This window comes from Labrus mixtus, chromosome 11 (assembly GCF_963584025.1).
Source record: "Labrus mixtus chromosome 11, fLabMix1.1, whole genome shotgun sequence".
Classification (NCBI taxonomy): Eukaryota; Metazoa; Chordata; class Actinopteri; order Labriformes; family Labridae; genus Labrus; species Labrus mixtus.
Window position 1 is genome coordinate 185,001 of NC_083622.1, and position 27,500 is coordinate 212,500.

The window sequence follows — 27,500 nt, forward strand, 5'->3', positions numbered from 1 at the left end:
TGGTTGTGGTTCAGTGTGGGGGCGGAGTCTCGGGTGCTCAGCTGTGATTGGTTAAAGCAGCTGCTGGTCTCAGGACTCCACCTTCACTCTAATTCTTTCTGTTTGATCCAATCAGCTGTTTGATGAAAGGGTGAACCAATCAGGTGATGATGTCATCTCTTCTCTCACTCTGTGTGTTTGTGTGTCAGTGTTGTCACATTAAAATCTGATATCAGCCAATCACATCACAGCAGCTCCTTCAAGAACATGTCACTGTTTTTTACATCGATTTTCAATCCTCAACATGATTCAAGCCACGATATCCATGTCTGTTTGTTACCATGGCAACAAAAATCAAAGTCCGACAAATCCAAGGTTTGGTCATTAACTTTGTTTTTAATGATCAAAGAGCTTCAGAACTTTTTCAATCCATCAGCTGACACACAAGCACCTAACCTGTTTACCTGTTCACCTGTCTGTCCAGAGGTCACAGAGGGACACCAGCAGGAGACCACAGAAGACCCTAAATCTTGATTATAACATCTCTTTACTCTCTCCCTCTTCTCCCCCCCCCTCTCTCTCTCTCCCCCCCCCCCCCCCCTCTCAGCCAGTGCGTCTGGCCCCTCAGAGGGAGTTCATAAAGTCTCTGATGGGTATCGGGAAGCGTTTGGCGACTCTTCCCACCAAAGAGCAGAAAACTCAGCGTCTGATCTCCGAGCTGTCGCTGCTCAACCACAAACTGCCCGCTCGAGTGTGGCTGCCCACCGCCGCCTTCGACCACCACGTGGTCAGAGTGCCTCACACGCAGGCCGTGGTGTTAAACTCCAAAGACAAGGTGACCCCACACACACACAAATTCTGCCCCCTCTCTTTTCGTGTGAGTGAGCCTCCCTGTGTCTTAGGATCTCTGATGTTGACCTCTTGACCCCTGTGCCCCTCAGGCTCCGTACCTGATTTATGTGGAGGTTCTGGAATGTGAGAACTTCGAGACGTCCAACGTTCCCATCCGGATCCCGGAGAACCGGATCAGGAGCACGCGCTCGGTGGAGAACCTTCCGGACTGCGGCATGACGGCCGAGCAGCGAGCGGGGAGCTTCTCCACCGTCCCCAACTACGACAACGACGACGAGGCGTGGTCTGTGGACGACATCGGAGAGCTGCAGGTGGAGGTGAGAGGAAGTGATGTCATCAGTACCACAGGTGTTGGAGATGGAAGAGACCCCTTAGCCCCGCCCCCTCCATGTTAACAGATGGGTCACATAATGAGTCCTTATCATGAAGTTTAGTTTTTATTCATTATTTGATGAAAAACATGGTGGATGTAGCGTCAGGATTGACAGCTCTGTTGACCAATGAGGATCCAAGCAGCATTCTCAACCACATTCACCGAGTGACCTGTCTCACTGTGACCTGTCTCACTGTGACCTGTCTTCCTCTCTGACCTGTCGCCCTGTCTGAGCTGTCTCACTGTGACCTCTCTCCTTCTCTGACCTGTCTCTCTCTCTGACCTGTCTCACTGTGACCTGTCTCAATGTGACCTGTCTCACTGTGACCTGTCTTCCTCTCTGACCTGTCTCACTGTGACCTGTCTCCCTCTCTGACCTGTCTCACTGACCTGTCTCAATGTGACCTGTCTCACTGTGACCTGTCTTCCTCTCTGACCTGTCTCAATGTGACCTGTCTCACTGTGACCTGTCTCCCTCTCTGACCTGTTTCTGTATGACCTGTCGCCCTCTCTGACCTGTCGCCCTCTCTGACCTGTCTTCCTCTCTGACCTGTCTCACTGTGACCTGTCTCCCTCTCTGAACTGTTTCTGTGTGACCTGTCTCCCTCTCTGACCTGTCTCCATCTCTGACCTGTCTTCCTCTCTGACCTGTCTCCCTCTCTGACCTGTCTACCTCTCTGACCTGTCTCAATGTGACCTGTCTCACTGGTACCTGTCTCTCTCTCTGACCTGTCTCACTGTGACCTGTCTCAATGTGACCTGTCTCACTGTGACCTGTCTTCCTCTCTGACCTGTCTCAATGTGACCTGTCTCACTGTGACCTGTCTTCCTCTCTGACCTGTCTCAATGTGACCTGTCTCACTGTGACCTGTCTCCCTCTCTGACCTGTTTCTGCATGACCTGTCGCCCTCTCTGACATGTCTCACTGTGACCTGTCTCCCTCTCTGAACTGTTTCTGTATGACCTGTCTCCATCTCTGACCTGTCTCCCTCTCTGACCTGTCTCCCTCTCTGACCTGTCTCAATGTGACCTGTCTCACTGTGACCTGTCTGCCTCTCTGACCTGTCGCTTTGTCTGACCTGTCTCACTGTGACCTGTCTTCCTCTCTGACCTGTCGCCCTGTCTGACCTGTCTCCCTCTCTGACCTGTCTTCCTGTCTGACCTGTCTCCCTCTCTGACCTGTCTTCCTCTCTGACATGTTGCCCCGTCTGAACTGTCTCACTGTGACCTGTCGCCCTGTCTGACCTGTCTTCCTGTCTGACCTGTCTCCCTCTCTGACCTGTCTTCCTCTCTGACCTGTCTTCCTCTCTGACCTGTTGCCCTGTCTGACCTGTCTCCCTCTCTGACCTGTCTTCCTCTCTGACCTGTTGCCCCGTCTGACCTGTCTCACTGTGACCTGTCTTCCTCTCTGACCTGTCTCACTTTCTGACCTGTCTTCCTCTCTTACCTGTCGCCCTCTCTGACCTGTCTCCCTCTCTGACCTGTCTTCCTCTCTGACCTGTTGCCCCGTCTGACCTGTCTCACTGTGACCTGTCTTCCTCTCTGACCTGTCGCCATGTTTGACCTGTCTCAATGTGACCTGTCTTCCTCTCTGACCTGTCGCCCTGTCTCCCTGTCTGACCTGTCTCCCTTTCTGACCTGTCTCAATGTGACCTGTCTTCCTCTCTGACCTGTCGCCCTCTCTGACCTGTCTCACTGTGACCTGTCTTCCTCTCTGACCTGTCACCCTCTCTGACCTGTCTTACTCTCTGACCTGTCTCCCTCTCTGATCTGTCTTCCTCTGATCTGTTGCCCCGTCTGACCTGTCTCACTGTGACCTGTCACCCTGTCTGACCTGTCTACCTTTCTGACCTGTCTTCCTCTCTGACCTGTCTCCCTCTCTGACCTGTCTCACTGTGACCTGTCTTCCTCTCTGACCTGTCGCCCTGTCTGACCTGTCTCCCTCTCTAACCTGTCCCACTGTGACCTGTCTCCCTCTCTGACCTGTCTCCCTCTCTGACCTGTCTCACTGTGACCTGTCTCCCTCTCTAACCTGTCTCACTGTGACCTGTCTTCCTCTCTGACCTGTCTCCCTCTCTGACCTGTCTTTCTCACTGTGACCTGTCTTTCTCTCTGACCTGTTGCCGTGTCTAACCTGTCTCCCTCTCTGACCTGTCTTTCTCACTGTGACCTGTCTTTCTCTCTGACCTGTTGCCGTGTCTAACCTGTCTCACTGTGTCCTGTCTCCCTCTCTGACCTGTTTCTGTATGACCTGTCTCCCTCTCTGACCTGTCTCTCTCTCTTACCTGTCTCTCTCTCTTACCTGTCTCTCTCTCTGACCTGCCTCCCTCTCTGACCTGTCTCTCTCTCTGACCTGCCTCCCTCTTTGACCTGTCTCCCTCCCTGACCTGTCTTCCTCTCTGACCTGTCTCACTGTGACCTATCTCCCTCTCTGACCTGTTTCTGTATGACCTGTCTCCCTCTCTGACTTGTCTCTCTCTCTGTTCTGTCTCCCTCTCTGACTGCTCTTCCTCTCTGACCTGTCTCACTGTGACCTGTCTCCCTCTCTGACCTGTTTCTGTATGACCTGTCTGACTGTGACCTGTCTTCTTCTCTGACCTGTCTTCCTCTCTGACCTGTCTCCCTCTCTGACCTGTCTCACAGCTTCCAGAGCTGCACACTAACAGCTGTGATAACATCAGTCAGTTCTCAGTGGACAGCATCACCAGCCTGGAGAGCAAAGAGCCCGTGTTCATCGCTGCTGGAGACATCAGGTGAGACACGTCCATCCTGTTACCACGGCAACCAATATACAAGCCTAAACGTACACAGCCTCACCGTGTGTGTGTGTGTGTGTGTGTGTGTGTGTGTGTGTGTGTGTGTGTGTGTGTGTGTGTGTGTGTGTGTGTGTGTGTGTGTGTGTGTGTGTGTGTGTGTGTGTGTGTGTGTGTGTGTGTGTGTGTGTGTGTGTGTGTGTGTGTGTGTGTGTGTGTGTGTGTGTGTGTGTGTGTGTGTGTGTGTAGGCGGCGTCTGTCGGAGCAACTGGCGCAGGCCCCCACCACCTTTAAGCGGGACCCTGAGGACCCGTCAGCTGTGGCCCTGAAGGAGCCGTGGGAGGAGAAGGTCAGGTAGGTGGAGCTCAGAGAGGAGGAGGCGGAGCTTAGCGTCACATTGTTGTTTGAGTGGTTACTGACTGGTTCCCTCTCAGGCGGATCAGAGAGGGCTCTCCGTACGGTCACCTGCCCACCTGGAGGCTCCTGTCTGTGATCGTTAAATGTGGAGACGACCTGAGACAGGAGCTGCTCGCCTTCCAGGTGCTGCAGCAGCTCAAGGTAACGCTGTGACATCACACACTCTCACACACACACACACACACACACACACACAGGAGGATAGAGTCTGTCTGCTCCTTTAATGGTCTCCTTCACTCCTTCTCTCCTGCACACTTGCCTCCTTGTCTCCTCTCCCCCGTGTCTCTGACGAGTCAAACTCAAGTTCTGTAAACATGTAAACAAACATGTAAACATGATGTATCTCGTCCCTCACAGTCGATCTGGGAGCAGGAGCGCGTCCCGCTCTGGATCAAGCCCTATAAGATCCTGGTTCTGTCGTTTGACAGCGGGATGATCGAGCCGGTGGTGAACGCCGTGTCGCTCCACCAGGTGAAGAAGCAGAGTCAGCTGTCTCTGCTCGACTACCTGCTGCAGGAGCACGGCGCCACGACCACCGAGGCCTTCCTCACGGCGCAGAGGAACTTTGTGCAGAGCTGCGCCGGGTACAGCCTCATCTGCTACCTGCTGCAGGTCAAAGACAGGTGAGAGAGTGATGTCACTGCTGCTCCTCCTGCACACGCTCAGTCCGTCATGTCACCTGTCTCTGTCCTGCAGGCACAACGGGAACATCCTATTGGACGCTGAGGGTCACATCATCCACATCGACTTCGGCTTCATCCTGTCCAGCTCGCCAAAAAACCTCGGCTTCGAAACGTCCGCCTTCAAACTGACCTCAGAGTTTGTGGACGTGAGTTCATCCTGAAACTTTAATTTTTACCTGCAGGTCAAAGGATTATGAAGTTACTGTACCTTTTAAACTGAGGGACAACAGATGTAGTGTTGTTGTTTACAGGTGATGGGGGTCTTGTTACCTGTATGAACCTGTTGTTGTTTACAGGTGATGGGGGGTCTTGTTACCTGTATGAACCTGTTGTTGTTGTTTACAGGTGATGGGGATCTTGTTACCTGTATGAACCTGTTGTTGTTGTTGTTTACAGGTGATGAGGGTCTTGTTACCTGTATGAACCTGTTGTTGTTGTTGTTTACAGGTGATGAGGGTCTTGTTACCTGTATGAACCTGTTGTTGTTTACAGGTGATGGGGGTCTTGTTACCTGTATGAACCTGTTGTTGTTGTTGTTGTTGTTGTTGTTTACAGGTGATGGGGGGTCCTGTTTCCTGTATGAACCTGTTGTTGTTGTTGTTTACAGGTGATGGGGGGTCCTGTTACCTGTATGAACCTGTTGTTTACAGGTGATGAGGGTCTTGTTACCTGTATGAACCTGTTGTTGTTTACAGGTGATGGGGGTCTTGTTACCTGTATGAACCTGTTGTTTACAGGTGATGAGGGTCTTGTTACCTGTATGAACCTGTTGTTGTTTACAGGTGATGGGGGTCTTGTTACCTGTATGAACCTGTTGTTGTTGTTGTTTACAGGTGATGGGGGGTCCTGTTTCCTGTATGAACCTGTTGTTGTTGTTGTTTACAGGTGATGGGGGTCCTGTTACCTGTATGAACCTGTTGTTTACAGGTGATGAGGGTCTTGTTACCTGTATGAACCTGTTGTTGTTTACAGGTGATGAGGGTCTTGTTACCTCTATGAACCTGTTGTTGTTGTTGTTTACAGGTGATGGGGATCTTGTTACCTGTATGAACCTGTTGTTGTTGTTGTTGTTGTTTACAGGTGATGGGGGGTCCTGTTACCTGTATGAACCTGTTGTTGTTGTTTACAGGTGATGGGGATCTTGTTACCTGTGTGAACCTGTTGTTGTTTACAGGTGATGGGGGTCTTGTTACCTGTATGAACCTGTTGTTGTTTACAGGTGATGGGGATCTTGTTTCCTGTATGAACCTGTTGTTGTTGTTTACAGGTGATGGGGGTCTTGTTACCTGTATGAACCTGTTGTTGTTGTTGTTGTTTACAGGTGATGGGGGTCTTGTTACCTGTATGAACCTGTTGTTGTTGTTTACAGGTGATGGGAGTCTTGTTACTTGTATGAACCTGTTGTTGTTGTTGTTGTTGTTTACAGGTGATGGGGGTCTTGTTACCTGTATGAACCTGTTGTTGTTTACTGGTGATGGGGGTCTTGTTACCTGTATGAACCTGTTGTTGTTGTTGTTGTTTACAGGTGATGGGGGTCTTGTTACCTGTATGAACCTGTTGTTGTTGTTTACAGGTGATGGGAGTCTTGTTACCTGTATGAACCTGTTGTTGTTGTTGTTGTTGTTGTTTACAGGTGATGGGGGTCTTGTTACCTGTATGAACCTGTTGTTGTTTACTGGTGATGGGGATCTTGTTACCTGTATGAACCTGTTGTTGTTGTTTACAGGTGATGGGGGTCTTGTTACCTGTATGAACCTGTTGTTGTTGTTTACAGGTGATGGGGGTCTTGTTACCTGTATGAACCTGTTGTTGTTTACAGGTGATGGGGGGTCTTGTTACCTGTATGAACCTGTTGTTGTTGTTTACAGGTGATGGGGGTCTTGTTACCTGTATGAACCTGTTGTTGTTGTTTACAGGTGATGGGGGTCTTGTTACCTGTATGAACCTGTTGTTGTTGTTTACAGGTGATGGGGATCTTGTTACCTGTATGAACCTGTTGTTGTTGTTGTTGTTTACAGGTGATGAGGGTCTTGTTACCTGTATGAACCTGTTGTTGTTGTTTACAGGTGATGGGGGTCTTGTTACCTGTATGAACCTGTTGTTGTTGTTGTTGTTGTTTACAGGTGATGAGGGTCTTGTTACCTGTATGAACCTGTTGTTGTTGTTGTTGTTTACAGGTGATGGGGGTCTTGTTACCTGTATGAACCTGTTGTTGTTTACAGGTGATGAGGGTCTTGTTACCTCTATGAACCTGTTGTTGTTGTTGTTTACAGGTGATGGGGATCTTGTTACCTGTATGAACCTGTTGTTGTTGTTTACAGGTGATGGGGGTATTGTTACCTGTATGAACCTGTTGTTGTTGTTGTTGTTTACAGGTGATGAGGGTCTTGTTACCTGTATGAACCTGTTGTTGTTGTTGTTGTTTACAGGTGATGGGGGTCTTGTTACCTGTATGAACCTGTTGTTGTTTACAGGTGATGAGGGTCTTGTTACCTCTATGAACCTGTTGTTGTTGTTGTTTACAGGTGATGGGGATCTTGTTACCTGTATGAACCTGTTGTTGTTGTTTACAGGTGATGGGGGTATTGTTACCTGTATGAACCTGTTGTTGTTGTTGTTGTTTACAGGTGATGGGGATCTTGTTACCTGTATGAACCTGTTGTTGTTGTTTACAGGTGATGGGGATCTTGTTACCTGTATGAACCTGTTGTTGTTGTTTACAGGTGATGAGGGTCTTGTTACCTGTATGAACCTGTTGTTGTTGTTTACAGGTGATGAGGGTCTTGTTACCTTTATGAACCTGTTGTTGTTGTTTACAGGTGATGGGGATCTTGTTACCTGTATGAACCTGTTGTTGTTGTTGTTTACAGGTGATGAGGGTCTTGTTACCTTTATGAACCTGTTGTTGTTGTTTACAGGTGATGAGGGTCTTGTTACCTTTATGAACCTGTTGTTGTTGTTTACAGGTGATGGGGGTCTTGTTACCTGTATGAACCTGTTGTTGTTGTTGTTTACAGGTGATGAGGGTCTTGTTACCTTTATGAACCTGTTGTTGTTGTTTACAGGTGATGGGGGTCTTGTTACCTGTATGAACCTGTTGTTGTTGTTGTTTACAGGTGATGGGGGGTCCAGACGGCGACATGTTTAACTACTATAAGATGTTGATGCTTCAGGGTCTGATTGCGGCGAGGAAGCACATGGACCGGGTGCTTCAGATCGTGGAGATCATGCAGCAGGGTAAGACCTCCCGTCTCCATGTTTACATGTTTACATCCACACATCATAACATCCTGAGCTCTGTGGAGCCCTCTACAGGTTTCCTCCAGGAACACAGTTACACTCACCACTCAGCTGTATACACAGACACACACACACACACACACACACACACACAAAGACACACACACACACACAGACTCACAGACTCACACAGACACACACGAGATTGATGTCACTGTACTGCCCCCTGCAGGCTCTCAGCTGCCCTGCTTCCACGGCTCGAGCACCATGCGGGGGCTGAAGGAGCGTTTCCACATGTCTCTGACTGAGGAGCAGCTGCAGCTGCTGGTCGACCAGCTGGTGGACGGATCCATGAGGTCACTGACCACCAAACTGTACGACGGCTTCCAGTACCTCACCAACGGCATCATGTGACCCCAGGCCCCGCCCCCCAAGTGTGTGTGTGTGTGTGTGTGTGTGTGTGTGTGTGTGTGTGTGTGTGTGTGTGTGTGTGTGTGTGTGTGTGTGTGTGTGTGTGTGTGTGTGTGTGTGTGTGTGTGTGTGTGTGTGTGTGTGTGTGTGTGTGTGTGTGTGTGTGTGTGTGTGTGTGTGTGTGTGTGTGTGTGTGTGTGTGTGTGTGTGTGTGTGTGTGTGTGTGTGTGTGTGTAGCCTGAACAAATAGAGACTGTTAACCTGAGACCTCCAGCCTCCTCCTGTTTCTCCTCATCTTATTCCTTCTTCTTTCTTTCTTCTTTTATTCTTCTTCTTTCATTCTTCTTCTCTGTCGGTTGACTTTGTCGTTTGTTCGTCTTTCCTCTCGGAGAATCTTCGTTTTCTTAGTTCAGCTCTCTTCTTCCTCGTCTTCTTCTCTTTCCATATTTGGGCGTATGTTCCTGATTGGCTGCTCAAATGGACTCTTAGCCAATCAGAGAGCAGCCCACTTTTAGTTTAAACTGTGAACGTGGATGAGGTGGGCGTATTTCCAGGTGTAGAGCAGATTAAAGGACCAGTGTGTGTTTTTTTACATGTTTTAACTGTGAACACTTTGTGATTCATTAAAGAGTCCAACAAACATCAAACATCATTCATCCTCATTTAAAGACTGACGGTCTGTTCACACATGCACCTCACAGAGAGAGACAGGAGGAGAAACTCCGGGTGAAGAGAGAAACATTCAGCTGTTTGACGCTCAGAGTGATAAACTTCAGGAGGTTCAGACTGTTCTACATGATTTAAAGAATCTGATTTAAGGTGTTCAAGAGAAAGCAGATATGGGTTTAGTTTGAGTTGTTGTTGAAGAACGAATGAAAACACGATGACGTCATCAGAAGACTTGAGTGGACGTCGTCTCCTCACAGGTTTTATTAAAATCAGCTGTTCAGTGTGTCTCCAGAAGGTGAGTCGTGTTGCATGCTGGGAAATGACAACAACAGAACTGAGAGACGAGTAAACTCTCACTTCCTGTTCTCTGCTGCGTTCACATGTTCAACAATCATCTGTAAAGTACAGGTGTGTCCAACTCCATCTCCCATCATGCACCTGAGCCGTTGGGCTGTGAGGCCTTCAGGTGTGCAGCAGTTAAAGGACGACGACGCGGAAAATTCAGAGATTCACTCTGGAGGTCAAAGTTCACGACAGCTTCAAGGACACCTGGTTAAAGTTTAAATGAATCAGTGGTTGGATCTCCAAACACTTTCTGAACATTGTTCCCTCGTGATAGTGAAAACTTAATCTACCTCATTATCTCACGATAAACATCCCAGTTATCAGGTGAAAACGCTGTTATCCCGGGAGCACGACGTCAACGAGTCGTTATCTCGTGCTAACAGTGAAATCAAATGTTTGGATGTTTGTCGTCTTTGGGCTTCCATGAAATAAACACAAACAAAAAGTACTTCTTTTAAGAACGTCGACTTGTTGGGAGTTTAAATAAAGCTTCACAACTGATGATAAAAAAAACATATTTGTTTTTATAAATAAAGTTTGATTATTTAATTAAATAAAAACTGAAGAAACTCAGATATTAAAACATGTTTAAACACAAAAGACTTTTTAAATGTTTATTAAAACTGAAGTGTCTGTCTGGCTGTGATCCCGCTGCTGGACACCAGGGGGCAGCAGAGCTCCAGCTTGTCTGTCAGGACATCAATACCCAGAGGTCCTCGGGGCGGAGAAGGATGAGGGCGGGGTGTTACCTGCCCACACCTGCACAGATTTCAGAGGGAAGACTGAGGAAGACCAACAGAAGAAAAACAGAGAAGAAAAAATGTCGCTCAAACCTTCAGAATTCTTTTAATCCTCCGAACCGAATCGAGCTGAGCCGGGCCGAGCCGAGCCGGGTTCAGTCAGAGTTCACCTCGATCCGGATCTACCTGAGACCGACTGAAGATTTCTCAACTTCTCTCTGAACAGGAAGTGAGAGCAGGAGGAGACATGGTGAGTCCACAGACACTCTGCAAACTTTCAAAACTTTAAACAGCTGATCCAGAACTCCGCTGATAGACCCGGACCTGGCCCGGTCTCACCCGGACCTGGCCCGGTGTTGGACTCTGTCCCGGTCCGGCAGGGTCCAGCACTTGGACTCAGGGCTCCTGATCCTTTTTATTGATAAAGACAAACAGCTGATCTGTGGAGAGGAGGAAGAAGTCTCCTCCTGTTCTCTCTGCAGCTTGATCTTTAAATCTGAGCCAAACAAACAACAACAAACAAACAAACAAACAAACAAACAAACACTCAGATGAAATGAATCTCGTTGGATGTGTTATCTTCACTGAAGCCCGGAGAGGACAAACTTCAGTACTTTTGATTTCTGCGTTTCTGATTGTGTTTGTCCATTCTTGCTTCCATAGAATTTATCAAAACATTAAATAAAAGTGATTTAAAATCAAACCAAACGAGTGAAAGGAGATAAAAGACGACTAAAGGTTTCATGAAAATTAAAAACATCAAAGACATTAAATAAAAAAAATATCAATACTAATATGAAAGATTAAAAATATTTAAAAAAACATAAAAGAGGATAAAGAGTGAAAATTAAAAAAAATCAGTCAAACTGTCAGATTAAAGTTTCCCTCTGTGTTGCCATGGACACTGTGTGTGTGTGTGTGTGTGTGTGTGTGTGTGTGTGTGTGTGTGTGTGTGTGTGAGAACGTGTCGGGGCGTCTCCTCCTCGACATGATCCCACAGGACAGGAATGATGGAAATTCAGGAGAGAGACACCAGCCGCCGACCAATCACAGCACAGTGTGTTATACGTACTAACACCAGAGTGTAGAAATACTAGATTCTTTGAATTCAATTCTTCCAAATATTCATTTTGGGTTCTTTATTTAAAAAATATTTTGAAGTGTTTAATATTCAGAAAGTCTTTCAGTCTGATTCAAAGCAGGTAACTCAGGTGGATGTGATCAGCTGACCCTCTGTCTCTTTTCCCCGCCCCCTCAGGGAAGTAAGGAGCATTACCACTGGCAGGCTCAGAACCTGAAGGTGAGCGGCGTGGACGACATGGTGCTGCTGTCCAAGATCAGTGAGGACGCCATCACGGAGAACCTGAAGAAGAGATACAACGACGACTACATCTTTGTATCCTTATGGAGAATTCTCAGACCTGTTCACAAGTCCTACAACCTGTTCACAAGTCCTACGACCTGTTAACAAGTCCTTTGACCTGTTCACAAGTCCTACGACCTGTTCACAAGTCCTTTGACCTGTTCACAAGTCCTACAACCTGTTCACAAGTCCTACGACCTGTTAACAAGTCCTTTGACCTGTTCACAAGTCCTACAACCTGTTCACAAGTCCTTTGACCTGTTCACAAGTCCTACAACCTGTTCACAAGTCCTACGACCTGTTAACAAGTCCTTTGACCTGTTCACAAGTCCTACGACCTGTTCACAAGTCCTTTGACCTGTTCACAAGTCCTACAACCTGTTCACAAGTCCTTTGACCTGTTAACAAGTCCTTTGACCTGTTCACAAGTCCTACAACCTGTTCACAAGTCCTACGACCTGTTCACAAGTCCTTTGACCTGTTAACAAGTCCTTTGACCTGTTCACAAGTCCTACAACCTGTTCACAAGTCCTACGACCTGTTCACAAGTCCTTAGACCTGTTCACAAGTCCTTTGACCTGTTAACAAGTCCTTTGACCTGTTCACAAGTCCTACAACCTGTTCACAAGTCCTACGACCTGTTCACAAGTCCTTAGACCTGTTCACAAGTCCTACGACCTGTTCACAAGTCCTTTGACCTGTTAACAAGTCCTTTGACCTGTTCATCAACCAATCAATTTTTATTTGTATAGCGTCAACTCATAACAAGTGTTATCTTGAGACACTTTACAAGAAGCAGGTAAAATACCTTACTCATTGTTATGTTACAAAAAGCAGGTAAAAGACCTTACTCATTGTTATGTTACATAAAGCAGGTAAAAGACCTTACTTATTGTTATGTTACATAAAGCAGGTAAAAGACCTTACTTATTGTTATGTTACAAAAAGCAGGTAAAAGACCTTACTTATTGTTATGTTACAAAAAGCAGGTAAAAGACTTTACTCATTGTTATGTTATAAAAAGCAGGTAAAAGACCTTACTCATTGTTATGTTACAAAAAGCAGGTAAAAGACCTTACTCATTGTTATGTTATATAAAGCAGGTAAAAGACCTTACTCATTGTTATGTTACATAAAGCAGGTAAAAGACCTTACTTATTGTTATGTTACATAAAGCAGGTAAAAGACCTTACTTATTGTTATGTTACAAAAAGCAGGTAAAAGACCTTACTCATTGTTATGTTACATAAAGCAGGTAAAAGACCTTACTCATTGTTATGTTATAAAAAGCAGGTAAAAGACCTTACTCATTGTTATGTTATAAAAAGCAGGTAAAAGACCTTACTCATTGTTATGTTACATAAAGCAGGTAAAAGACCTTACTTATTGTTATGTTACATAAAGCAGGTAAAAGACCTTACTTATTGTTATGTTACAAAAAGCAGGTAAAAGACCTTACTCATTGTTATGTTACATAAAGCAGGTAAAAGACCTTACTCATTGTTATGTTACATAAAGCAGGTAAAAGACCTTACTTATTGTTATGTTATAAAAGCAGGTAAAAGACCTTACTCATTGTTATGTTATAAAAAGCAGGTAAAAGACCTTACTCATTGTTATGTTATAAAAAGCAGGTAAAAGACCTTACTCATTGTTATGTTACATAAAGCAGGTAAAAGACCTTACTCATTGTTATGTTACAAAAGAGCAGGTAAAAGACCTTACTCATTGTTATGTTACATAAAGCAGGTAAAAGACCTTACTTATTGTTATGTTATAAAAAGCAGGTAAAAGACCTTACTCATTGTTATGTTACATAAAGCAGGTAAAAGACCTTACTTATTGTTATGTTATAAAAAGCAGGTAAAAGACCTTACTCATTGTTATGTTATAAAAAGCAGGTAAAAGACCTTACTCATTGTTATGTTATAAAAAGCAGGTAAAAGACCTTACTCATTGTTATGTTACATAAAGCAGGTAAAAGACCTTACTCATTGTTATGTTACAAAAGAGCAGGTAAAAGACCTTACTCATTGTTATGTTACATAAAGCAGGTAAAAGACCTTACTCATTGTTATGTTACATAAAGCAGGTAAAAGACCTTACTTATTGTTATATTACAAAGATCCGGCCTATCCATCATGAGCACTTTAGCAAAGCAGCAAAAGTTCTGGCAGGCCGTCAACCGACGATCTTGAGGAGCCTAGGAGAGCTCAAGAGCTCCCAGGAAAGTAGGTGGTTAGTGACTGAGATTTATAGATAGATACATGCAGTAATATGATGTACTGTATATGCACAGAGAGAGAGAGAGAGAGAAACTCTGACTGTTAACAAGTCCATAGACCTGTGTACAAGTCCTACTCTTCACAAGTATTACGGCCTGTGGTTTCATGTTGGTAACTGAAGGAGGGCTCAGAGTCCTGGTCCTGGTTCTGCTCCTTGTTTTTAGTCCCTGACCTGGTTCTTCTCAGACCTACATCGGTGCAGTTCTGATCTCCGTGAATCCTTTCAAACAGCTTCCATATTTCACCGATAGAGAAGTGGAGCTGTACCAGGGAGCTGTGAGAACACACACACACACACACACACACACACACACACACACTCACACTCACACTCACACACACTCACACACACACACTCTGTATCACATCATTTAAACTGTGCCCTCCCTCTCTCAGGCTCAGTATGAGAACCCCCCTCACATCTACGCGCTTGCTGACAACGTGTACAGGAACATGATGATTGACAGCGAGAACCAGTGTGTCATCATCAGGTAGGCGGGACTCACCTAACAAACCTAAGCCCCGCCCATTCACTAGGTCTTAAGAAAACAGAGTTTAGTCGTGTTTTTATTAAGCAGCTGGTGTTTGTACTTTTATTCATTACATGTTTTTTTATGTATTGAGCCTGAGTTATCTGTTTCCTATGTTTGGCTTCCTGTTTCCTGTTGCATCTTTGCTTCTTCCTGTCAGTGGTGAGAGTGGAGCTGGGAAAACTGTTGCTGCCAAGTACATCATGAGCTATGTGTCCAAAGTGTCCGGAGGAGGAGACAAAGTCCAGGTCAGTCCTCCCAGTACTGCTCCTGGTCATTTTTCCTGTAGAACTTCCTGACATACTTCCTGACGTACTTCCTATAGTGCATCCAGAATTACTTCTTGACGTACTTCCTGTAGTGCATCCAGAATTACTTCCTGATGTACTTCCAGAAGTACTTCCTGTAGTGCCTCCAGAAGTACTTCCTGTAGTGCTTCCAGAAGTACTTCCTGTAGTGCTTCCAGAAGTACTTCCTGTAGTGCTTCCAGAAGTACTTCCTGTAGTGCCTCCAGAAGTACTTCCTGATGTACTTCCAGAAGTACTTCCTGTAGTGCCTCCAGAAGTACTTCCTGTAGTGCTTCCAGAAGTACTTCCTGTAGTGCTTCCAGAAGTACTTCCTGTAGTGCTTCCAGAAGTACTTCCTGTAGTGCCTCCAGAAGTACTTCCTGTAGTGCTTCCAGAAGTACTTCCTGTAGTGCCTCCAAAAGTACTTCCTGTAGTGCTTCCAGAAGTACTTCCTGTAGTGCCTCCAGAAGTACTTCCTGTAGTACTCGTGAACTGCTGGTGGTATCACAGTCTGTTTAAAACATGGACGTGGTCGTAGTGACATCCCTCATTGGTTACTGAAGAGGAGTTATGAAGCCATGTTGAAAGTACTGACTCCAACTTATTTCAAGCTAAGTGCGGAAAAAAACAGAGCTGAGGCGTGATTTATGATAATCCTTACTTTACCAATAAATAAACAAGCTATGGAGACTGTAAACATGTTTATTTCTGCTGTAAAAAAGAAGTGAACCCAATGGGGATTGACTCACTTTTGGAGACAGCCTCAAGTGGACCCCTGAGGAACTGCAGTTTTTTGGCACTTTTGCATTGGCTTAATTTGCTTGATTTAAAGTCAGTGTGTGTGTGTGTGTGTGTGTGTGTGTGTGTGTGTGTGTGTGTGTGTGTGTGTGTGTGTGTGTGTGTGTGTGTGTGTGTGTGTGTGTGTGTGTGTGTGTGTGTGTGTGTGTGTGTGTGTGTGTGTGTGTGTGTGTGTGTGTGTGTGTGTGTGTGTGTGTGTGTGTGTGTGTAGCATGTTAAAGACATCATCCTGCAGTCCAATCCCCTGCTGGAGGCCTTCGGTAACGCCAAGACAGTCCGCAACAACAACTCCAGCAGATTTGTGAGTATAAATACATCCAGAAGTTGATAGAAGGTTACTACTTATTAACATACAATGTAACCCCCCCCCCCCCCCCCCCCAGGGTAAATACTTTGAGATCCAGTTCGGTCGTGGAGGGGCTCCTGATGGAGGGAAAATTTCAAACTTCCTGTTGGAGAAAAGTCGAGTCATCTCACAGAATCCTGGAGAGAGAAACTTCCACATCTACTACCAGGTACGACAACATACAAGTACTGCAACATGAACTACAAGTACTGCAACATGAACCTATGACCTCTGTGTGATCTCTGCCCTCAGCTTTTGGAGGGGGCTACTAGTGAGCAGAGGGAGAACCTCGGGGTGACAACCCCTGACTATTACTTCTACCTGAACCAATCAGGAACGTACACGGTGGAGGATGTCAACGACAAGAAAGAGTTCTCTGATACCATGGTCTGTACCTGTCTGCCTGTCTCTCTGCCTGTCTGTCTGTCTCTCTTACTGTCTGTCTGTCTCTCTTACTGTCTGTCTGTCTGTCTGTCTGTCTGTCAGGAGGCCATGTCAGTAGTGGGTCTCTCTATGGACGATCAGGATGCAGTTCTTCAGCTGGTTGCAGGAATTCTTCATTTAGGAAACATCAGCTTCAGAGAGGAGAACAACTACGCTGTGGTGGAGAGCCAGGACTGTGAGAACACACTACACACCATATACTACAACATATACACTATAAACTATATACACATGTATACTACAATACATTACACCTCCACCTGTGCCAGTGGGCACGCCACAAAGTCGTCAGCTGGGAGCAACCCTTCAGAGATGCTTCGCCCCTCACGTCTGGCCATAGAGCAGTTGAGGCTATTTCAGATGATGGTCCACATCAACACTCATTTGCCACTCGCATCCAAATGTCAGTACGGACCGCAACCTCTAAATGATGTAGTCCGCCTCAGCTCCTTGCCTGATGAAGTCCTTCATGGTATGGATGATGATTGGTTGTTTCTGTTGGCATGGTGATCAGCTGACCCTCTGTCATGGCGCCTTCATCACCAGCCCTGGGACAAAGCTGATTTGCAGCACGTTAGAATGTGCTTCAAGTTGTGATTCTTGGCATCTCAGAGACTGCAGTTTGTTTCCAAGCTGTACCAGAGATGTACACTCTGGAGGGAGTCATCTGTGGACCTAATGAGGAAGCCTGCGAAATCTTCCACGTGTGCCCGGGTTAAGGACCTGTTGGTGACTGCCTTCCAGTTTGTCCTCCTTCCTAGCCGCCGCTGGCTCACAGCTCTAATCTTCCATTCTGATCAGTTCAGAGACCACCAGTTCTTTATTTTCCTTCTTCGTGGATTTGGACCACATCTTGGCCCTGTCTTGCCTTGCTGCAACCACCCGACTAACTCTCGATGCTGTTGACTGATTGCCCGGTCAACTGAATGTTCAGCCCTCCGCTGGCGACCTCTTTGAACTGATGCCTCAGTTTGTTTTACAACTGGATCGGTTGGTCTCTTAGCTCAAATAAGAGCCTCACCTTCCAGCTTAGATCGAGTGACTTCAGTGGTAGTTGGAGTCTTTCCAAACTGGGCAGCATTGGAGAGACAGCGAGGTAGACATTTGGCTCTCCTCTGTACTGTTACTGTCTGTACTTCAGTGGCCACATCAGGTGATGTTTAAGTAGCACCAGGTCTTAAATCTCCCTTGGGGGGGGGGGCTTTGATCTATCTTCACCAGGCCTTCTGAGAGCCACATGCTTGTCTCAGAGATCTGCAGTGTTTAGCTTCCCAAGACATTGCACTGGCTGCTCTGCCAGCAGAGGAGGGGATGTTACCAGTCCTGGATCCTTTCCTGATTGACAGGCTTCAGGACTTCATATAGCTCTTTAGGGCTTGAAGATGCTGTCCTGATTCAGATCTCAGTCCTCTGACCTGCGCCGATCAGGAGGATTTCAAAGGCTGCTGTGAACCAAGGTTCGAGCTGCTGCCAGTCAAGTGTGATATTTTCACACAATATATACTACACACGACAAACTACCCTACATAAACTACACTACAATATACACACTGTATAAACTCCAGAAAGACTAAAGCAGGAGAACCAGGACTGTGAGGAAACACACTATATTTACACTGTAGACTACCATACACCTGAACAGTCTGTAATGTGACTCTGTGTTTGGTTCCTGGGGGGGTAGTCCTGGCTTTCCCAGCCTTCCTGTTGGGGATCCCTAAGGACGGCCTCTGCAGTAAGCTGACCAGCAGGACCATGGACAGTAAGTGGGGCGGAAAGACCGAGTCCATCTCTGTGACCCTGAACACTGAGCAGGCCAGCTTCTCCAGAGACGCGTTGTCCAAGGCCCTGTACACACGCCTGTTCGACTTCCTGGTTGATGTCAGTACACACACACACACACACACACATTCTTTGATTCCACATTGTTTATTGATTGTGTTTTATGGGACAGTGTATCAATAAAGCTATGGAGAAGGAGCAGGAGGATCTTACCATTGGAGTCCTCGACATCTACGGCTTCGAGATCTTTCAGGTACAAACACACACACACACACACACACACACACACACACACACACACACACACACACACACACACACACACACACACACACACACACACACACACACACACTGTTTGACCAATGTGATTGTTTGTTTCAGAGAAACGGCTTCGAGCAGTTCTGCATCAACTTTGTGAACGAGAAGCTGCAGCAGATTTTCATTGAGCTCACACTGAAGGCAGAACAGGTGCTTCATTATGACATCACAGTATGACATCATCACATCACACCTTTGGTTCTCCCGTTAGAGACGTAGCTACAGCTGTGTGTGCTTTGTGTCTCTGCAGGAGGAGTACGTTCAGGAGGGGATCAAGTGGTCACCCATCGAGTACTTTAACAACAAAGTGGTCTGTGACCTGATTGAGTCCAAACTGGTGAGTTGACCAATCAGTGAACAGGACTGATATATCCCATCATGCATTGCAGTTCAAAGATTTTTATGAGGCGTTTGACTTGACTGCTCTCAGATGGACAAGAGGAGCTAGCAGCGTGAAGAAAGTGGACAAAGTTCATATTTGGAGCGTTTAGACTGAAATCTATGATCAGTTTAAATAAAGAGTCAAAGATGGTTACCGTTAGTGACGGTAGTTTGTCCTGATGAAGACAGACGAGAGACCAGAGTCTGTGAGCATCAAGAAATATGTTTCATTATTTATAAAAAAAAATCAAGATTTAATCATTATTTATAAAAAAAAATCAATATTTTAACATTTAATCATTATTTATTTAAAAGATCAATATTTAATCATTATAAAAAATTTTTTTTAACATTTAATCATTATTCATAAAAAAACAATATTTAAAATTTTATCATTATTTATTTTAAAAAAATCAATATTTAAAATGTAATCATTATTTATTAAAAAAATCAATATTTAAAATGTAATCATTATTTATAAAAAAATCAATATTTAAAATGTAATCATTATTTATTAAAACAATCAATATTTAACATTAAATCATTATTTATAACTGCTTTATTAAAACACATTCAGTATAATTTCAGTTTTCACTGAAGTTCATGTTGTTATCATTGGTCCTCGGCCGTTGCTAAGCTGCACGTTTCAGTTGCGCCACCGGCGAGTGAGCGAGTAGCGTCTGAAATGTTTTTGAATTGTGCTGAGTGAGTGCACTACATATAACTCATTAAACAGGGAGGAGGGAGTGATTTCTGTAACAGCCAAAGTTTTCTCTGCGACGGTTTCCCAGAATCCTCCTGGGCTAATGAGCATCCTTGACGACGTGTGTGCGACGATGCACGCTAAAGGTGAGGGGGCGGATCAGACGCTGCTGCAGAAGCTTCAGGGTCAAATCGGATCGCACGAACACTTCAGCAGCTGGAACAAAGGATTCATCATCCATCACTACGCCGGCAAGGTGCACACCTGTCTGTCTGTTCACCTGTCTGTCTGTTCACCTGTCTGTCTGCTCACCTGTCTGCTCACCTGTCTGTCTGTTCACCTGTCTGTCTGCTCACCTGTCTGCTCACCTGTCTGTCTGCTCACCTGTCTGTCTGTCTGTCTGCTCACCTGTCTGTCTGCTCACCTGTCTGTCTGTATCCAGGTGTCGTATGACGTCAGTGGTTTCTGTGAGAGGAACAGAGACGTGTTGTTTAATGACATCATCGAGTTGATGCAGAGCAGTGAGTTGTGAGTATTCACACCTCTCTTCACCTGTACTGAAGCTCCTCCCTCAGGGGGTGGAACTGCAGTGGCTCCGCCTACTCTGATGTCATGTGCATGCCCTCTAGAGTGAACTGAATCAATATGTGTATATATGGTAATAATGATGACCTCACACCTATCTGTGGTGTGTTTGTGGTCAGTCCGTTCATCAAAGCTCTGTTTCCTGAGAACCTGGAGGCGGAGAAGAAGGGGCGTCCGAGCACCGCCAGCACTAAGATCAAGGTGAGAGAGAGCAGCCAGAGCATACCACCATGTTTTAAACCTGTAAACAAACTACAGATCTTCAGATATATCACCAGAACAGAGAGATTGTTACGTCCTCCCCCCCCACCCCCCTCTCTGTTTTAGAAACAAGCCAACAGTCTGGTGCAGACTCTGATGAAATGCACCCCCCACTACATCCGCTGCATCAAACCCAACGAGACCAAAAAGCCCAGAGACTGGGAGGAGACCCGGGTCAAACATCAGGTGGAGTACCTAGGTCTGAGAGAGAACATCAGAGTCCGCCGGGCTGGATACGCCTACAGACGAGTCTTCAACAAGTTCCTGCAGAGGTCAGAGGTCAAACTGTCCTCCTCACTGAGCGCATACATGCTAAGATAAGCTAACAGAGATGCTAACAGAGAGTACCTCTGCTGCAGGTACGCCATCCTGACCAAAGAGAGCTGGCCTAAGTGGAGGGGCGAGCAGCGTCAGGGAGTCCTGCACCTCCTGAAGTCGGTCCACATGGACCAGGACCAGTTCCAGCTGGGAAAGACCAAAGTGTTCATCAAAGCTCCAGAGTCGGTGAGAAACATTGGCACGGCTCAGGAAGATGGGTTTTGGGCTGTGAACCTTCAAAGTAAAGGTCTCTGGTGTCATTGTAGACAGTAAACAGCTTTAGGTCTGATCCCACACAGATGCTGACAGGAAGTGACCAGAGGACATGACCAGGGGGATAGAATCATTTTATTTTAATCATTATCATCATCTTCAGTAACATCACCATGAAGGTCGTAGGTGTTGATAAAAAGCTGGGTCTTTAGCTTTTTCTTAAAGGTGCAGAGGGACTCTGCTGATCGGGTGGAGTTTGGAAGTTCATTCCACCACCGGGGGGCGACAGAGGAGAAGAGTCTAGTCAGAGACTTAGGACCCTGTTGTGAAGGTTGGATCAGACGCCTTTCATTGGCAGAGCGTAGTGGGGGGGGGAGGGAGTGAAGACCTGGATGAGAGAGTTAAAGTAAGGAGGAGACGTTTCTGTGTCTGTTTTGTAAGCGAGCAGCAGAGTTTTAAATTTGATGCGAGCAGTAACTGGGAGCCAGTGTAAGGAGATGAACAGCAGAGTGACATGTGCTCTTTTAGGAGGGTTGAAGACCAGTCGTGCTGCTGCATTTTGTATCATCTGCAGAGGTTTGATAGTGCATGTAGGAAGACCTGCCAGTAGAGATATCACAAGAGCCTGTACCAGGAGCTGTGTAGTTCTGACAGGTAAGGTCTGATCTTCCTGATGTTGTTTAGGGCAAATCGACATTACCGGGCAATCGAGGCAACTTGAACCTTAAAAGTTAGCTGGTCATCAATCATGACACCCAGGTTCCTGCAGACTTTGTGGGCATGAGTTTGGTTGTTCCAAGCTGGATATTGATCTGTGGTTGCATAGAGGGACTGGCTGGGATGACAAGGAGCTCAGTCTTTGAAAGATTGAGTTGAAGGTGCCGTTCATTCATCCATTTAGAGATATCAGCAAGGCATGATGAGATTCTTGCAGAGACTGTAACATCGTCTGGCGGGAATGACAGGAAGAGCTGGGTATCGTCAGCATAGCAGAAGAGAAGGGGACCGAGCACTGAGCCCTGAGGTACCCCTGTGGATACATGTTGTGCTCCGGACACTTCTCCCTTCCACGACACTCTAAAAGATCTCCTTGAGAGCAATGACACAGACCTGAACCAGACCCTCAGGAGGACCTCCAGGTTATCTAACCAGGCTCAATTCTAGTGATCTGGTCTTCAGGTGGTTTCAGGTTTAGTCAGACTAAAGTACGGCTAAGCCTCAGAGCTTGTAGAGCTACTCTACATTCATCTTAAGCCCTCAGGTTCATGACTCACTGTCAAACAGGGGCATTGTGGGTACTGTGGTTCCCCGGGCTGGTGGATCTCTGTCTCAGTGTCGTCTTCTCTCTGCAGCTCTTCTTGTTGGAGGAGATGAGGGAGAGGAAGTATAACGGGTACGCTCGTGTCATCCAGAAGGCGTGGCGTAAACACATTGCTGTCCGCAAATTTGTCAAGATGAGGGAGGAAGGTAAGAGCTGTTACACACACACACACACACACACAGGATGAACCAGCTGATGGGTTTAACAGCATTCTGTCTCTGTGTTCTCATCGTGTTTGTGTGTTTGAGGTTAAAACTGATTGGTTACTTTTCCTTCAGCTTCTGATGTCCTGCTGAATAAAAAAGAGCGTCGCAGAAACAGCATCAACAGGAACTTTGTGGGCGACTACATCGGCATGGACAACCATCCAGAGGTCAGACAGTTTGTTGGTCGCAGAGAGAGGATCGACTTCGCAGACGTCGTGGTCAAATATGACCGAAGGTTCAGAGTGAGTTTGAAATGACCGAGGCCATGTTCCACTTCTGCTTGTTGATCAGTCATGAACGTATAGAAGGACTGAAACACAGGATGTGTATAACACTCCTGTTTCTTCACACTTTGTTTTGATCTACAGACCGTGAAGCGAGACCTCGTCCTGACCCCAAAGTTCCTGTACCTGATTGGGCGAGAGAAGGTGAAGCAGGGTCCAGATAAAGGTCAGATCCAGGAAGTTCTCAAGAGGAAGATCGAACTCAACAAGGTCCAGTCTGTTTCTCTCAGGTACGAAACAGAACCAGAACCAAATCTACAACCAGGGTGCAGCCCACTTTTTAGATGAAAAAGAGATCAAAACTAGAATTAGAACTGACACTAAATATACAAAAGCTTTAGCTATGAAACTAGAACAATAACCAGTGCACGGTCACCCGGACCCCGGGCCCGGACCCTAACCCTAACCCGTTTCACTCGGGGCCGCCTACAGCTGAAACAAGAGTAACAAGAACTGGAACTAGAATTAGCACCAGAATGGGTTTTCAAGCAGAGACCAGAACCTGTCTGTCTGTCTCACTGTCTGTCTCTCTCTGTCAGCACTCTACAGGACGACCTGTTCATCGTCCACGAGGAGGAATACGACAGCGTTCTTCAAAGTGTCTTTAAAACCGAGTTCCTCAGTCTGCTGGTCAAACGTTATCAGGAGAAAAGTGACAAGAAGCTGGTGCTCAAATTCAACAACCTGTCAGTAACACAGCTCACTGGTCATGAGTCAGCACATTATCAAACACAGCTCACTGCTCATGAGTCAGCACATTATCAAACACAGCTCACTGCTCATGAGTCAGCACATTATCAAACACAGCTCATGAGTCAGCACATTATCAAACACAGCTCACTGCTCATCAGTCAGCACATTATCAAACACAGCTCACTGCTCATCAGTCAGCACATTATCAAACACAGCTCACTGCTCATGAGTCAGCACATTATCAAACACAGCTCACTGCTCATGAGTCAGCACATTATCAAACACAGCTCACTGCTCATGAGTCAGCACATTATCAAACACAGCTCACTGCTCATGAGTCAGCACATTATCAAACACAGCTCACAGCTCATCAGTCAGCACATTATCAAACACAGCTCACTGCTCATCAGTCAGCACATTATCAAACACAGCTCACAGCTCATGAGTCAGCACATTATCAAACACAGCTCACTGCTCATGAGTCGGCACATTATCAAACAGCTCACTGCTCATGAGTCAGCACATTATCAAACACAGCTCATGAGTCAGCACATTATCAAACACAGCTCACTGCTCATGAGTCAGCACATTATCAAACAGCTCACTGCTCATGAGTCAGCACATTATCAAACACAGCTCACTGCTCATGAGTCAGCACATTATCAAACACAGCTCATGAGTCAGCACATTATCAAACACAGCTCATCAGTCAGCACATTATCAAACACAGCTCACAGCTCATGAGTCAGCACATTATCAAACACAGCTCACTGCTCATGAGTCAGCACATTATCAAACAGCTCACTGCTCATGAGTCAGCACATTATCAAACACAGCTCACTGCTCATGAGTCAGCACATTATCAAACACAGCTCATGAGTCAGCACATTATCAAACACTGCTCATGAGTCAGCACATTATCAAACACAGCTTATGAGTCAGCACATTATCAAACACAGCTCATGAGTCAGCACATTATCAAACACAGCTCATGAGTCAGCACATTATCAAACACAGCTCATGAGTCAGCACATTATCAAACACAGCTCACTGCTCATGAGTCAGCACATTATCAAACAGCTGCTCATGAGTCAGCACATTATCAAACACAGCTCATGAGTCAGCACATTATCAAACACAGCTCACTGCTTATGAGTCAGCACATTATCAAACACAGCTCATGAGTCAGCACATTATCAAACACAGCTTATGAGTCAGCACATTATCAAACACAGCTCATTTATCATCTACCATGTGTTTGTCCTTCAGGCTGGAGTTCAAGGTGAAGAAGGGCGGTTGGGGGCCATTTAGTTCTTCAGGGTCCAGACAGATCCAGTTCCAGGGAGGGGATGGGGATGAGGCAATTCTGAAGCCCAGTGGGAAGGTCCTGCAGGTCTCCATCGGACCGGGTCTACCTAAAAACTCCAGTAAGTTCTTACTTGACTAATGACTGTTTGATTAAAGTCCAGGTATGCATCCCCCTCCTGACTTCCTGTTTGGTTTATAGGACCAACCAGGAAGGACATGCGCAAGAGCCGCTACAAGGGAAACCAGGCTCCACCCACCAGCCAGTATAGCTCAGGTACCAAAACAAACCACTGTTAGGTGTCAGGGCATCATCTTTTGACTTTTTGTTAGTAATGTGAGTTTTTTTCTTCAGCTCCTCCCTCCAGGAAGGGCGGGGCTCCCAGAGGAGGCTCCACCTCCTCCAGACACTCCCTGTTGAGGCAGCAGTCCAACATGGAACAGCCCAGTCTGCCCCGCCTCCAAAGCCAGCGTCGCCACGACCACCGAGCCCAACAACAGCATGACATGGGCTTCATGGAAGTCCCTGACCAGGGCGCTGCAGGGTGAGAGAGCAACCAGTACAACCAGTATAACACAGCCACACCACCTGTATAAAGTAACCATGGTAATCAGTAGAAACAAGTCCCGTCGGTGAAAAGTTTACAGAAAAGCTAACTCTCTGACTGAATGTGTCCCTGTAAGTCTGTGGTTGTCTTCATATTTAATAATTAGCAGCTTGTTTAAAGAGGTCATATTCTGCCCTTTTTGGGGTTCGTATATTTAATCTATGTTCCTACTAAAGTATGTTCACAATAGCTGAAGTCCGAAAAAAGTGTCTGTTTTCATGTACTGCTCCTCCTTGCTCCCTCTACGCTCTGAGTCCGTCAGCTACGCTCTGTTGAGCCCACACTGTTAGACCCCACGTGGGCCAAGTCTGCTCTGATTGGTCTGCCGATCCGCTCTGTCGTTATTGGTCAGTTGCTCAGCACGCGTCTCAGAAATTTCAACATGAGCTGCTGGGCCACAACGAACCAATGGGCTTAGATCAGTGATCTCACACTGACAATGACGCCGGACTGACACATTTTTATCGCGGGGGGCTAGAACCGAGCGTTACATGCAGCTAATGCTACAGCTAACAGGAGGACGTAGGAGAAGCCGCGTTTCTGCAGATTTTGAATTTTTGCACATAGATGTGACTAAACATGCACAGGACATGAAAACACACTAAAGAGCAAATAAAACCAGAAAAAGAAGAATATGGGACCTTTAAATGCTGAATCATGTCGTCATGGCAACCTCACTGGAATCATTTGAGATGCATTAGAGCCAAACAGTAACCTCTGGTGTTGAAAAAAGAAGGTAAAGCTGAAGTAAATAACTCCAGTGAGTCAGTCCCCATAGAGCTCCATGTTAAAATGTCCAACTTTACAGCTGCAGTTCCTCCAGTGTCCACTAGAGTCTGTCTCCTGCAGTGAGTCAGTCCTCATAGAGCTCTATGTTAAAATGTCTAACTTTACAGCTGCAGTTCCTCCAGTGTCCACTAGAGTCTGTCTCCTGCAGTGAGTCAGTCCCCATAGAGCTCCATGTTAAAATGTCCAACTTTACAGCTGCAGTTCCTCCAGTGTCCACTAGAGTCTGTCTCCTGCAGTGAGTCAGTCCCCATAGAGCTCTATGTTAAAATGTCTAACTTTACAGCTGCAGTTCCTCCAGTGTCCACTAGAGTCTGTCTCCTGCAGTGAGTCAGTCCCCATAGAGCTCTATGTTAAAATGTCTAACTTTACAGCTGCAGTTCCTCCAGTGTCCACTAGAGTCTGTCTCCTGCAGTGAGTCAGTCCCCATAGAGCTCTATGTTAAAATAAACATGTTTACAGTCTGTAACTGTTCAGGCTGAATGTTTATACAACTTACCTGTTTACATTATATTAAGGCTTAAAGTAATGTAGAATTAGGGGGCGTGGCTTCTTTGTGTTTTTTCTCTGGTTAAATACAGTATGTGAACATGGTGTGTTTGTAATCCCTGTGTGTTGCCTGCAGGCTGCAGCGGCGGATGTCGAAGGACGTTAAGCCCCTTCCTGGAGTGGGTCGACCCAAACCGGCTCCCAGACCCAAGCCTCGCTCTCCTCAGTGCAAAGCTCTGTACGCCTACGATGCCCAGGACACAGACGAACTCAGCTTCAACGCCGATGATGTCATCGAGATACTCACTGAAGGTAGCTCTAAAGTTCTACTGTAACCCCCAATTCACACATACCGTGCACGCCGCGGCCCGTCACTGAGGAGATCGAAGCGAGACAGAATATCACAACCCGCACAGGAAGTCGGACTCACAATCTTATTTTCCATCACTTTATCAACATGACACAGAATGAACAACAGATCCTCCTCAGAGAGACAAAGACTCACGTTGTTTGCACGTTGTTCTCTTTATTCCCGCGGGATCACACTGTGCTGACAATCCCGAAACGGATCGCAATGGCAGACCGCAACGCGCACGCAGTTTGTGTGAATTGGGGGTTACTGACACTACTACCAATGTTGCTACTTTTACAACTCTTCTTACTACTTTTCTCTCATTTATTGCAATAAATTCAGAATTGTTTTTATCGTGAATGCTAATAATGAAATTGTGA

At 46.2% G+C, this 27,500-nt stretch overlaps 2 protein-coding genes and 1 long non-coding RNA gene across 5 annotated transcripts in view; 2 read left to right on the forward strand and 1 right to left on the reverse strand.

The window, feature by feature from the left end:
* Positions 1-9,355, forward strand: part of pi4kb (phosphatidylinositol 4-kinase, catalytic, beta) — a 13,640-nt gene extending 4,285 nt beyond the window's left edge. For all 3 annotated transcript variants that reach the window (XM_061049452.1, XM_061049454.1, XM_061049453.1), the window contains 9 exons: positions 587-814; positions 921-1,148; positions 3,848-3,957; positions 4,207-4,311; positions 4,392-4,515; positions 4,732-4,997; positions 5,071-5,203; positions 8,174-8,294; positions 8,530-9,355. In XM_061049452.1, coding sequence (XP_060905435.1) covers positions 587-814; positions 921-1,148; positions 3,848-3,957; positions 4,207-4,311; positions 4,392-4,515; positions 4,732-4,997; positions 5,071-5,203; positions 8,174-8,294; positions 8,530-8,711 — 1,497 coding nt within the window. In that variant the 3' untranslated portion in view covers positions 8,712-9,355. The remainder of the gene's footprint in view (positions 1-586; positions 815-920; positions 1,149-3,847; positions 3,958-4,206; positions 4,312-4,391; positions 4,516-4,731; positions 4,998-5,070; positions 5,204-8,173; positions 8,295-8,529) is intronic.
* On the reverse strand, positions 3,679-10,099 carry LOC132983220 (uncharacterized). The gene is made up of 3 exons (XR_009674812.1): positions 9,970-10,099; positions 3,820-4,016; positions 3,679-3,770 (listed from the first exon to the last, which is right to left on the reverse strand). It is a non-coding gene; the product is annotated as an uncharacterized LOC132983220 (long non-coding RNA).
* A 355-nt stretch (positions 10,100-10,454) lies between these two features.
* Positions 10,455-27,500, forward strand: part of myo1eb (myosin IEb) — a 17,570-nt gene continuing 524 nt past the window's right edge. Inside the window, exons 1-26 of the mRNA XM_061049451.1 lie at positions 10,455-10,712; positions 11,721-11,858; positions 14,297-14,386; positions 14,507-14,601; positions 14,801-14,888; positions 15,937-16,026; positions 16,109-16,240; positions 16,324-16,458; positions 16,558-16,690; positions 18,197-18,393; positions 18,467-18,547; positions 18,679-18,765; positions 18,866-18,952; positions 19,788-19,955; positions 20,142-20,227; positions 20,404-20,485; positions 20,612-20,817; positions 20,905-21,049; positions 22,429-22,543; positions 22,676-22,845; positions 22,972-23,117; positions 23,427-23,573; positions 24,850-25,007; positions 25,088-25,162; positions 25,241-25,430; positions 26,905-27,080. Coding sequence (XP_060905434.1) covers positions 10,710-10,712; positions 11,721-11,858; positions 14,297-14,386; positions 14,507-14,601; positions 14,801-14,888; positions 15,937-16,026; positions 16,109-16,240; positions 16,324-16,458; positions 16,558-16,690; positions 18,197-18,393; positions 18,467-18,547; positions 18,679-18,765; positions 18,866-18,952; positions 19,788-19,955; positions 20,142-20,227; positions 20,404-20,485; positions 20,612-20,817; positions 20,905-21,049; positions 22,429-22,543; positions 22,676-22,845; positions 22,972-23,117; positions 23,427-23,573; positions 24,850-25,007; positions 25,088-25,162; positions 25,241-25,430; positions 26,905-27,080 — 3,220 coding nt within the window. The 5' untranslated portion in view covers positions 10,455-10,709. The remainder of the gene's footprint in view (positions 10,713-11,720; positions 11,859-14,296; positions 14,387-14,506; positions 14,602-14,800; positions 14,889-15,936; positions 16,027-16,108; positions 16,241-16,323; positions 16,459-16,557; positions 16,691-18,196; positions 18,394-18,466; positions 18,548-18,678; positions 18,766-18,865; positions 18,953-19,787; positions 19,956-20,141; positions 20,228-20,403; positions 20,486-20,611; positions 20,818-20,904; positions 21,050-22,428; positions 22,544-22,675; positions 22,846-22,971; positions 23,118-23,426; positions 23,574-24,849; positions 25,008-25,087; positions 25,163-25,240; positions 25,431-26,904; positions 27,081-27,500) is intronic.